At 36.4% G+C, this 13,308-nt stretch overlaps 2 protein-coding genes across 17 annotated transcripts in view; one reads left to right on the top strand and one right to left on the bottom strand.

Moving 5' to 3' along the window:
* The window catches only part of TRAK1 (trafficking kinesin protein 1), a 489,038-nt gene that overhangs the window by 177,373 nt on the left and 298,357 nt on the right, over positions 1 to 13,308 (bottom strand). The gene's annotated exons all lie outside the window — the stretch shown is intronic.
* Positions 1 to 13,308, top strand: part of ULK4 (unc-51 like kinase 4) — a 214,550-nt gene that overhangs the window by 43,035 nt on the left and 158,207 nt on the right. For all 15 annotated transcript variants that reach the window (XM_048951206.1, XM_048951205.1, XM_048951208.1 and 12 more), the window contains 2 exons: positions 4,683 to 4,865; positions 9,621 to 9,748. In XM_048951206.1, coding sequence (XP_048807163.1) covers positions 4,683 to 4,865; positions 9,621 to 9,748 — 311 coding nt within the window. The remainder of the gene's footprint in view (positions 1 to 4,682; positions 4,866 to 9,620; positions 9,749 to 13,308) is intronic.

Raw genomic sequence — 13,308 nt, 5'->3', positions numbered from 1 at the left:
GCTGTAGCCACCAATACAGGTAACATCTCAGGACTGAACAGTAATTTGACTTAGTTTAAATGAAGTGTGATAGCTGGATGCTGATTGCCTGAATAACGTTCAGGTTCACTGAGTTTCTGGTGGCTTTGCAAATAGAAAATGGTAAAGTTGCTGTTTGTGGTAGTATGCACATAGACACATCTAGCAGTGAGGTAAGGAATGAGAGAAAATTAAAACATCCAAGCACGTTGAAGAAACAAACAAAACAAAATATTGTTAGAAAATACATGTATTTATTAAATATTGACCTCAAGATGCCTTTTTGGCAAACACTTGCATGGGAAATAAACTGCTCAAACACTAGGAAAACGCATTTAGTTCTAAGTACATTTTATTGAACAAAATATACATTATAGAAGCCTGTAAGTTACCACACTTATGTTGTACTTCAAAATTGAATCATCTGGCAGCCCTCGTTGGGTTGGCACTCATTAGTGTTACAGCAATAATGGCATTTTTGCCAAGCTCTCACCCTGTGATTTTTTTTTTCAAATTGTTTAATTTTTCACTTTTCACGTAAAATCCAAGAAGTATCTGTCAAAGCCTATTTGTCTTCAGGAACTACTCTGCCATGCCCTCTTATAGGTGGCATATGTTAGTACCAAGGTATGTTTTTAAGGTCATGACAGCAGCGATTACTAGAATGCCCTAAAGAAAAATGATTTGTTGAATGCTCTATTAGATTTATTGGGGAAGACCAGGTTCCTTAGAAATCCAAGCTGCAGTGTCAGGCCATTCATTTAAAGAGATGACACCTAGTTGTGTGTGCACAGGGTTCTGCTGAGGCAAAAATCTCCTTAGTATCTTGTGCTTGAATATGTGCAAATGTGCACTGTAAGTGTACATAAGGAGCATATAAGAAAACAAACATTGTTTTGTTTTTTGTTTTCTTATTACTGTGAAGGCACAGGCTTACTGGAGATCACACTTCTCACTTGAGTGATTACTAAGGTTACAGTCACACTAGAGGCAGGGCTTGCTCCAGGTCAGCATATTGGTGAGACGTGAATGAAAGCAGCAGGGAGAAGGACTAAAGGAGTATGAAATATTTGTTCTTCTACATCACTTGCTTAGCTGCCCTATTTCTTGGTGCTTTTTGTTTTGTTTCTTTTACAGGCAGTTGTTGCTATGTGTAGTAAATTCCATCTTCTCATTCCATACATGTCATTTCATGTAAGGATACTTTTTGTCTGAAGTTGTTACTGGATTTTCCCCTCTACTTTTTTGGGGAATTGTACACCCTTTACTGAATGTTTAAGTATGTTGCATGTATAATCAATGAATATACAGATGTTATAATTAAGAAATATACAGGAAGTTAGGCTCAACAGGTTCTCACACCAAAGAAGAATAGATAGAAAACTTACCATTGTCCAGGGCTTGCTGAGAAGACTAAAGAGAAGGGATCTCCAGAAGAGACCCTTCCCCACTGGTAGCCAGCCCTTAAATGGGTCTAGGAGAGGTGCAGCCAGGCTCCACCCCTTCCATCACACAGCTGAATTGCCTTCACCTGTGCTCCCAGGGCTGACTTACTGCTTGCCTCAGGTGGTCAATCAGAGGCTCAGGCTGTGATTCAGCAGTTCCCATGCAGTTACATAAGAAATGAACTGAACTGCAGCTTTCTGAAGTAAAATATACTAAGGTGTTCCTCTAATCCTTTTGCTGCTTTGCAGTTAAATACCAAAGGAGCAAGAGGTTGGACTTCTATTTATTATGATCATTATTCAAGACCCAATATAAGCTATATTCCAAGCTATACATGGCTATGTATTAATGCAGCTAGGGTGTTTGAGCATATGATCTGAACTTCGGAAAACGCTCAGATAACCAATTGATATTGAAATCTAATACAGGTAGCTCTTTCCCCAGTTGAATTTTATAGAGATTTAAGTAACATACAATTTTTTGAAGTAACATACTAATGCATTCTGAGGTTGCATCATACTATTTATTTTCTACGTTCATAAAATATCATTGTAGCGTATTGTTGCCACAGGTATTCAGGCCTTATTTATTCTGCATATGATAATGTGTCCTATTATGTTTTATCATGTTGCCATTCCTGCCGTGTTTAAATCTATCCTGAAGAATGTATTCCTGATTGACGTGTATATTCACTATAAAAAGCATTTATGTGAAGAAACACGTGTGCTATATCTTTACCTGCAGCTAGCACATCGGCTGCAACGTCTATCAGCTGTAAGGCACTATGGGATTTTACTTACAATTATTTCAATCAGCAACAAAAATATATCAGGAAGACTTTCAGTCCTCAGCCACTAGAGTCAAGAAATGATACTTTGTGTTGTCCTACCCCTCAGAGGTGGCAAATGGGGATTGTGTTACAGTGTTTTTGCTCGCTATGGGGTAGTCCAACCTGCCTTAGGTAAACATAATACAAAAGTGATATCATTTATTGTTCTGCTAAACTCAGAATAGAAATAATTCAGTAAGATGCCAAAATGGCATTCTAACAAGCTTAGCAGCAGGAATTTTTTTCTAGTATATTGAAAGTTATATCCTCATTTTTTAAAAAATAATTACTAATGTTAAGAAATAGCTTCTGCTGGAGAAGTAACTACTTGAAACATAAGCCACTTCCATGGGGGAAAAAAAATATGGGAGAGCTCAACAAAATTGTTTTCTTTCTTTTCTTAAATAATTGGTGCTGAATAGTTTCTTTCTGAGACTTATTTACCACAGATGCATTAAAGCATTCATTCTCAAATTTGAGATACATAGAGTGCATCCTGAAAGCATGAACGTTACCTAGATACTATATAGCACATAAGACTGGGAAGCAATGGATAAGGCACAAATACTGTTAAGGTTGGGGCTGCTGGGAGAAAAAGTGCAGTACAAGACTGGATGGAGACCAAAGATGGCAAAGTTCATTCCAGGAGAGGCTCTACCAATGCCTTTCTCTCACTGCAATCATTTCTTGTTCAAAGCTGCTTCTGACAGAGGATAATGTAAAGTCTCCTCTACTCTTACCTATTATCATTTCCAGATTTTTGCCCAACTACCTCCTTAAGATCTGCTTAAGTGGTTTATGTGAATATGTCTTCTATTTCCTCTCCCCACTAAAGCTCAGTCTGATTTTCTGATGAAGTGGTCATTTCAGTCATTTAACAGAGCACACGATGACAACAGCAGTTTTTTGCTGTTAGTGGGATGGAGCTTTCCTCCCATCTCTGAAGTTGCAATACAGTCTTACTAGACAGCCATGTCTCTGCAGGATTTACCTGGAGGTTTCTAATGGTCTTATGGCTGTGGTTACCTCTTTTTTGACCAAGTCTGAAGCAGGGAGCTGAGGCAGTGGCAACTCTGGGAGCACCATATTAGTGTAACAACTTTGCCCCTTTTGCTTTGACTGTTTGTCTCTGGGCCTCAACAATTTATAGTAATATGAACCTCGAGGATAGATTTAGTGAATACCTTGAGCCTGCTAATTTTCAGAACTCTGGCTAGACATGAATGGTTGAATTGTATTCTTGGGGAAATAGACACTGATGTACTTAAAAACAAAGACTGAATGCCTATCTTTTAAGGAAAAAAAAGAAAAAAAGGAGGGAGGAGGGGGAAGGAAAAAGCTGCAATCAATATTATTGCAGGACCAAAAAGGACGAGGAGGAGTGGGTATTGAGTAGGTGAATGGCATCAATGAAGTACGTTTTAGGTTTGTCTCTTTTGTTCCTTCCTTTTTTCTTTTTCCTCCTCTTAAATGAAAACATGCTACTGAATGGGTGCTGTGTAAGCAGCAGTTTCTAAATATAGAGAGAGCAAAGAAATGATGATATTGACTACTGCTCACAGAAGAAAGTTGCCTGAAACCAATTCAGGTTTTCACACGAATCAAATAATTAATCTGTTTTCTTATCCTAATGCTGCATTCAAGCCAAAGACGACAAAGTGTCTGAGGAGCTGTATTTTCCTCATCTAAATACAGCAAAAGCAGTCACAGTATCATGAAGGTTGCACTTCCTGAAGCACTGAAAGCTAAAAGATACCTTGAGTCGAAAGCTGATCCACTTTGGAGGTCATTAGAGAATTTTTGTTAAGGAGTAGCTAAGTCAGTATGCACAGAACAGTCCCAAATCTACCATTTGGCAGAAGAGTTTCTGTGTTTGCTGTACTAAATAGTGTTCCATAACAAATATGTAGATCTAAAGTAGATAAGCTGAGGCTTTTGAATAATGTTCAGATAATATACTCTGTATCAGATATAGATAGTGTCCAGAAACAGAGGTAGAATAAAGATCTCTTATGAGTGACCAGAATTTCTGTGGTGGGTGACATCTCTGTATTTTCTGTTACCTGTGCTCCTTTTTTGTGCAGTATTATCTAATATTGCCTACATTCTGTATCGATAGAATTTCCAAGCATGGACTATGCTGCTGCATCATTATCATCTGGAGGAAGAGAGTGACATGACCCTACTTGATATTAATGTTGTTGTACCAAGGATTTCAGTTGCAGTTGTGTGGGATGTAGAGGTTTAGAAGAGTTGCAGGTCTCTTAAACAAGCAAACAAAAAACAGTAGTCCTCCTTATGTTTATCTTATGATGAAATGGTATAAATTCTTAATTAAAAACTCTGTTAAATTCTATTAAATAACAATATTTCTGTTTTGCTTTTGTAGGCTTTATGTAGAATTACCCGTTATTCACCCAGTGCTTTCCAGAGTGTCATTGAGAAGGTGGGATTAACAGCTGTGCTAAATTTCTTGCTAACTGGAATATGCAAAATACAGCAGTACCTGCTCACCATGTTTTCTGCAATGTTGTCATGTGGAATTCATCTCCAGAGGCTGATACAAGAAAAGGTTAGATTTCAGATTAATAGTATTTAGAGGCATGGAAATTATGAAAGGAAAGTTAAAAGTTTCTTCTAGCAAATGCCTTTGTGTTTTCAAAACGTTTAGCTCAGTAATGGCTAAGTACCCAAATAGCAGAAAATTAGGAACAGATCTCTCGATTTTCTCAAAACTGAGAACTGTGAATTTAACATTTTAATGGAAGGGGAAAAAAAGAGTTCAACGATGTTCTTCAAAAATTACTACTTACAGAAAATTACTACCTGTTCATGTAATATAGATAATGTGTTATTTTTATATTTTTGTTTGTTGAAAATATGAATAATGGAGAGTATAATGTTTCTTATTCTCAGATCCTTAAGAGCTGATACTTATGGGTGCGTGTATTCCTGCAGCTAGAAAGCTCTAGCATGACCATAACATAGGGCTTTTAATGGTCCTAAAGAAAAATATGTCCTGAGTGAATCTAAAGCTCTATTTTACTCTCTCTTTGAAGCACTTTGACCAATTTGTAAGCAAAATGTCTTGCAGAAATCAGTATTCTAAGAACTTAATTTTCTTCCTAGTGGTGCTGAATAAAGCCACTAGCAAGTTACTAGAAGCTACTAGCCTCACCACCCTTCTCTCATAAAGAATAATTTGTTCTTTATACCCAACGTAAACCTGTCCTGTTCAGTTTAAAGCCACTCTCCCCTGTCCTGTCACTACACTCCCTGACAAAGTTTGTCTTCAGCTTTACTGGAGGCCCCTTTAGGTACTAAAAGGCTGCTATCAGATCTTTCTGGAGCCTTTTCCAGACTTAACTGCAACAGCTCTCTCAGCCTGTCTCCATGGGAGAGGTGCTCCAGCCCTCTGAGGATCCTTGTGGCCTTCTCTGGACATGCTTCAGCAGCTCCGTGTACTTGTGCTGGGGGCCCGGAGCTGAATGTAGTGCTGCAGATGGGGCCTTACAGAACAGAGGGACAATCCCCTCCCTCACCCTGCTGCTTTTGAAGCAGCCCAGGATACTTTTGTCTTTCTGGACCATAAGCAACATAGCTAGTTCACGTTAAGCATTTCATCCACCAACACCTCTGACTCCTCTGTAGAGCTGCTTTTACTGCATTCTTCTCCCAAGATGATCAAAAGCTTACTAATTTGATCACCAAAATATTCCATGTTTATTTTTGTCAGTACACCTGTACAGTTAACAAACAAAATCAATGCATCTCTACTTACAGAGAAAAAATTAGAAGAGGAGCTCGTGTTTTCATCAGCAGTGATGTGTGCTGTAACCTGATTCTCATCTTGACTAAAAAATGCATCTGGCTTTACTTGAAATGCATTCATTTACTTTCTGTATATATTGTTTTAACGACAACATTTAAGTGAAAAAAAATAATATACAGTCTTCCACTCATCTCTTCTTGCAGCCTCTCATTCTCTTCATGAAAGTCATTTAGTTTCATGTTAGAGTTGTCACTGTGCTCTGTGTAAATGCCTGTCAGCTGGCCTTAAGCTTTCCACAGATTCCACTTACAAGAGCATTAACAGATGGCAAATTGTGACATTACAGGACAGTTTCAAATGCCTTATTGCACGTTGGTGATCTGCTGAGAGAAGTATGTTTGAAGATTCACTTACACATTGAATTCTTTCCCTGAATGTTCAACAAGCATATGGCTACACTGTGATGACACTTTTCAGTATTCTTTGTGCGTGACACACAAGTCCATCCTAATGAAAAAAGAGGAAAAGAAAATGACCAGTGCAAATCTCCCAAGTATTTTGTCTTTTGTAGAATTCTTGTGTACCTTAAGAAGTGGTAAGACCTCAGTGTTTACAGAAGGTAATTTTTAATAGAACTGCAAACCAACATATTAAATGATACTTAAATATGCAAATTCAAAATGGAAGTCATTTACCTTTGTGTATTTTATCTGGAAACCCCCTTAGCTTGCAAGCTAAGGTTGCAAGCCTTAAGCCTGCTTTTGTTTTTAACTCCCTTTGAGAAGAGGAATGAAATCATTTACAAAATAACAACTAGAAGAATAGAAAGGAAAAATGCTGTTCTGTAGTCATCTGTGCCAATATAAATCTTAGGAGAACTACAGTGGCTTAAAGGATTTTTTAAATAGCTCTTGATACAGAGATATTCTACTATAGCTTCATGTTTTGAAGAAAAAAACAACAAAAAAACAAAAGCATGAAATGATACTTTAAAATAAAATGTGGAGAATGAATCTGAATCAAACATCTTTGAAAACTATAGCAGTAGATAAAAAAGAAAATTACTTTAATCTAGCTGTCAAATATCACCTCTGAATGAATGGAAACCATTGACATTTTGGTAAGTGTGCACAAACCTGACTAACCTGCTCCTGCTAGAAAGTCACTGGCCTGCATGTTGGATCCACCTATGTAGCCAGCATGTTTTGTTTGCTGTTTGGACATAAAAACATGACGCAACTACCATCTCTGTTTCTATGGTTGTTCTTGAGTGTGCATTCTAGTGGTACCAGTCACCTTTTGTGTAAATCATACCCTCACAATTCAGCAATGTCATTTCTTAAGATCAGAGTATCTCTTCTTCCTGATTGATTTGTACAGCACTGCAGGACATGAAATGGCAAAAGGATTTGTAACTTTGAATTCTTTTTTATTGCTGTTTTTTTTTCTTTTTTTTTTTTTTTCCATCTAACTCTTAAATTATAATGTTATAGAGATATTTGCAGTTCATAAAAAGCAAATCAGAAAATACTCCAGAAAACAACAAATACTTGCCATAACATCTTCAGTGTTTCTTGAAATAATGGTCCATTTCCCCCTTGTGTAACCAGTTAAAAAACTGAATTGCTTTTCATGATTTATTTTAAATTTGCTTTGCGGTATCATTAGGAATATCCTACATACAATCATGATCTTGTTGTGGTAGGGTGGCTCACTTGTAATGAAAGCAGTGTCCTTACCCTGCAGAGTCTCCATGGATACCTCAAAACAGTTGTGAGCAAGGGAGGAACAATGTAACAGTGCAACAATTAATAATTAATATATATGTGTTTCAGCAATTTTTGCCTCTTCTGATTTATTGAGTTCTGCAGGTCAGCAAAGTCATGCTGCAGATTTTCTTTGGATAAAATGTTGCTGTTTGGCAGTCATCAGACCAGGCATAAAAACAAATTATAAAATGTCACTTTCGTATCTTAAGCCAGATCATTAGAGAATTCTCACATAAATTAGATAATAAGTTTGATATAACTAATTTTAATTGACATTGCAATTATTTGCACGTTTAATTGCTATCCCTGCAACGGAATGTTCTTGCTTTCTAAACCATGAGGAATAAAACTACAGCTGTATTTTGGCTTGTAGATGCATCTGTCCATGTCGTGTTGCCCCAGTGCTTGGTCTGTCAGGTCCATTTGTGTTAGCAGGCAGTGTAGCATTATAAATACTGTTATTCTAAGCTTGAGACTTTACTATTGTAACAGCTCTTTTTTTTTGTGGTTGTTCTGGGTTATTTCTGAAAAGGAAAGGAAAGGAAAGGAAAGGAAAGGAAAGGAAAGGAAAGGAAAGGAAAGGAAAGGAAAGGAAAGGAAAGGAAAGGAAAGGAAAGGAAAGGAAAGGAAAGGAAAGGAAAGGAAAGGAAAGGAAAGGAAAGGAAAGGAAAGGAAAGGAAAGGAAAGGAAAGGAAAGGGGAAAGGAAAGGGGAAAGGAAAGGGGAAAGGAAAGGGGAAAGGAAAAACTACTTTACCAAAATTTCAACCTTTGCGTCTAATTTGTGTATCATTTACAAAATTTCTTGCTTAGACTCACACTGAAGGAGCTCCAAGTTCTGCTCCATGAACAATTGAGCAGTTTAAAGTATGATCTTTATGCAGTTTAGTTTCATCAACCATAAGATTGAAGAATGGTGTCTATTTATAAACTAAATTAGAAAAAGACAAGAAAGAATTAGTAGAATAATTAATAGCTTGTTCTTCTGAGACATCTTTACTGATTGTCTGTGTTGATGGCAATCTATGTTTTGAAGACAAAGTTTAAATAGTATCAGTAAAATCTGATGGCTTGTTGGCTGGATTTTACACTAATGTTCTTTCTTCTAGCTAAGTGTTGCAAAGCTTGCCTCTAACAAATTATGTTTGGTCTTGATTTTCAGTTTTATGAAGTTGACTTTCGGTTATTCTGTCGTCAAAACAGGGAGTTTGAGTAACACTTGGCATGTTAAATGTGTGTCATAGGAGGATATAAAACTTTATATACAACATGCAGTTATATACTGGGTGGCTGCTTCATTCCATGGTATCATTTATGAACTGATGTAGCCATAATTGTATCCAACAAAGGTAGTGTTTTATCTTCCTCCATGTATGGAAATAGACAGGTAAACCTTTTGTCTTATTGGTGCTGAGGTATACCTATATTCTGAAAATTCATCCGTCTTAAAGATGTTAGAATATCGTATCATCCTTAAAGCAGGATATTTTCTAATGCTTTCTAGTCCATTCTGGACACGGTAGAACAGATAGTGTTTTCTTGCCATGGATTGTGAGAAGTTGAACAGAGCAGCTTTTCACTTGGCCTGTCTATTTTGGACAAAATGTATTTAGTTGTGTTGTATGGATTTTATTTGCTATGAGAATGAAGTGAAAAGGGTAATAAAAAATGCAAATACGTTATAGAAATGAAAAAATGGAATTTCAAATGTATGCATTGATAAAGTATAATGCAAGTAACTGTTTTGCATAAGATAGCAGTAATGGTTTTTTGTTTATTCCCACCAAGGAGTTTATGGCTACAATTATTCGTTTACTTGAAAGTCCTTCAACTTTCATTCGAGCAAAAGCATTTCTGGTCCTGCTGCAAGTTTTAATAAATAGCAGAGAAATGTTGCTTCTCAGTTGTCAAGCAAGGTAAGGTAATAATGGAATTTATGATTAGAGATTCAATGCTTATTTTCAAAGTTGTGTCTAAGTCACTTTCAATATGTTGTATTTCAGAGTCAGTGTTTAGGAATGAATTATCTTCTGTGCAGTGCAGATCTTTTTGTTTCTGAAGATATCCAGAGGAGAGTTCTCTGTTTTGTCTTTTGTTGCCAGATGATGATTACTCACAAGGGGAAGCCACTCTGGCTTACAAGGAGAGACTTTAAAAGTAACCGGTGGTCCCTGTTAGGATAAGCAAGGAACAGATTTTGTTTTGGGTGGGTCAGATAAGTACTGCACTAGTGAGTTGTTGCTGTGATGGGAATGCAAAATAAAAAGGTCTGTCATGTACCTTCCTCATCTTATGATGTGATTGATATAACCTGTATTCTCTTCAGTATAGGTACATTAAAAGCAGAATAATGTTTTGTGACTGTGTTGTTGAAGTCATTTGTAGAACAATCACTGAATTCCTGTGACTTTTGCATGAAATATTTCATCTGTTCCTATATCTTAAAATACTTTGCAAGAAATGAAAACACTTCAGTTAAATTTGATTCACAGTGGAATGGTTATTGGAACTTTTTGCACTACAGTGCTTTCATATAGATGAGAGGAAATGAGACTGCTAGAATATAAATTGTCACCATGGTTTTGAGATGGTGGAGAAGTAAGATGGAAGAAATTTTCTTGAGTATTTGTAACAGTGAAATACAGCGTAGACCCAGTTTTTGTGGGATTGGAATAAAGTGGATTTGAAACTGGAAGTAAAGAGGTTATGACTTGCAGGTAGCTATAAACTGTTTACAGCAAATACAATTTTTCTATATCTTATGTTGCTTTTTTGAGAGAAATTAAGATGTGTATTTGAAGTCAAAGGGATGGATTGATAAGGAGCAGGTGAGTTATACCACAAACCATTGTGAGTGGACATCTTTAGGAGTGCTGTCATTTTGTACTCCTCCACTCACACAAGTATCTGTAGACATGTCAATTGTGGTAGATTGTGGGGAGTGTTGATTACCAGATTCACTGTTGTGCATCTTCTGGTACTTGTAAAAATGCATTACCAAGTGATGTGTTCTGGACAGTGTAGAATGTGTGATGATTTTGAAGCAAGTTTTTGAACACGTTACACATCTTTATGTGCTTCTAGCACATACAACTGAGCTATGTGTTTGGAGGAATGTCTGACCATTGTCCCATACTCACAGTTGTTACTTGTTTATCTATACCTGAGATATTACGTGAAGGATAAGAACTTAAATACAATTTATTGACTATTTATCCCCTCTCTTTCTTTTCTTTCTTTCTTTCTTTCTTTCTTTTTTTTTTCTTCTTATTTTGTTTGTTTTCTTAATGATGCTTTCCACTGAGCAGCATTTCTGAAGAAAATGTGTTGTGAGTTTGGGCTGTTATTTTGTGTTGTGAATTTTGTGCTGCTGTTTTGTGATGCTCCAGGCAGAGCAGATTAGGGACCAAAACATGTAACACAGTAGTTAAAACAACAGGTAAGATTTACAGCAGCTCTATTGAATTCATAAGCTGCTATTCTTAATTTGTTGTGATTGCTTTACAATTTCTCTTCAGCAAACAGTGTATCTTAGCAGGGCAAATGATCTAGACTAAAGCATTTATCTTATATTTGGAGTACAAGATGATTACAGTAGGATGAGAGAGGAGAAATGAGCTGTTTTGTGTGGGGCCTCCTACTTTTGTAATATCCTGAACTCTGAAAGAATTTTTCTTAAATCCAGCTGAGATAATGGATATTCTTTAATTTTTATTAATAGTAATTCAACACTGTATTTTAGATAAATATCTCCAGTTCTGTCAGAGCAATTAATACTAATAAATTAAAAATTTCTAGTACAGTAGCAAGAACTCGGATAACTATTTGTTATGTTTTATGTAGGAAGAACTTCGGGTAGGAACTTTTTACTGGGGAGAAACTTTTTATAAGGGCATGTAGCAACAGGACAAGGAGAAATGGCTTTAAACAGGAAGAGGGTAGATCTAGAGTAGATAATAGGAAGACATTCTTTGTTGTGAGGGTGGTGAGACACTGGAACAGGTTGCCCAGTGAGTTTGTGCATGCCCCCTCCCTGGAAGCATTCAGGGCCAGGCTGGATGGGGCTCTGAGCAACCTGGTGACCTGGTGTAGAGGGAGGCGTCCCTGCCTACAGCAGGGGTTGGAACCAGATGACCTTAAAGGTCCCTTCCAATCCAAACCATTCTATGATTCTATAACTCAAATCGTTTTATAAAGATATTTGAGAAATATGAGGAGTATGTAGTATAATGCATATAAGCAATCAGTCTTAATGATGTATAACTTATTTTATTAACACCTGTATATCTTTTTCATGTACTGCTGAGTGCATGACAAATATGTAGATTGAATAAATTTAAAAATTGTAACATTTTCACAGGCCTGATTTTGCTCATTAGAACACTAAGACTGTTCAGGCATTAAAAATAACTGATTTTCTGCAAATGACTGAGGGATTTGTTGAAGGAAAATGAAGATACTAATGCTTCCCTGACCGTATATGAATTTGTCCAGTTTTCTCAGACAGCAGTTATTTGAAGAATACTGTCAAAGAAAAATAATTGTGCTTATTTTTAAAAAATCCTTCTGAAGAACAATTTTGTGATAGGGAGGACAACAGAAAGAAACCACATGTATTTACACAAACAGATTCTGTATAAAATACTTAGTTGTTTGGGAAGGCTAGGTTTATACTGCAATTTAAAGTGTTCTTTCATATAAATATATATATAAATGTAAAGAATTTGAAAGAAAAATATCTATTTAGAGCATTGTCAGATTTTAAGTATTTTTCACATCCTACACAAATGAGAAATCATTGTAATCTTGCAATCTCTGGAAGTTGTATTAAAATGTCAAAGACGTCCCCATAGTCCATGGAAAGCAGCTGAAAGTGTCAGTGAATGGGTCTTGTGATTTCTCTCTATCTTCATCTTTGTAACGCAGTTCAGGAAGGATCAGGTGAGCTGTAGCATTCCTTAGCAATCAATCATCCATTGTTTAGACACTTGATCCTGCAAAATTTGTTCTTGAGTAACTTTTACTTAATTGAGTAAATAATCTCTATGATAGAAATACACACTTGCTAGCATTAAAAATTGCGTTAATGATCCTTCAGTTTTGTTGTATGTACCTGAAGCAGGTTAATTAAGATGAGCATTGGTTATAATAAGAGTGTGTAAGAAAAATGGTAATACTAAAGTACATTCTTAAAATCCAGAGCATGGTTTTCAGTCACCAGTGACTGATGGTTCTGTGTGCCAAACCCCCTGGGAGTTTGAGTATGAAACAGAGATGTCAATATTAGGCCCCTAAAGGAAAATCTGGCCCTTCTGTCTATTCAAATGAGTATTTTATAATATTGCCTGAAGCATTCTGTTATAGGTGTGTTATTAAAGCAATCTCTTGTAAGTTAGCCAATGGCTAATAAATTGGTTACCATAGTTTACTGTGAAAAGTGTCATTCTGCAGAACAGAATAATTTTACAGCATTTGT

This window comes from Lagopus muta, chromosome 7 (assembly GCF_023343835.1).
Source record: "Lagopus muta isolate bLagMut1 chromosome 7, bLagMut1 primary, whole genome shotgun sequence".
In the NCBI taxonomy this organism is placed as follows: domain Eukaryota; kingdom Metazoa; phylum Chordata; class Aves; order Galliformes; family Phasianidae; genus Lagopus; species Lagopus muta.
The sequence above is the reverse complement of the archived record's forward strand: the minus strand, read 5'-3'. Positions and strand labels throughout refer to the sequence as shown.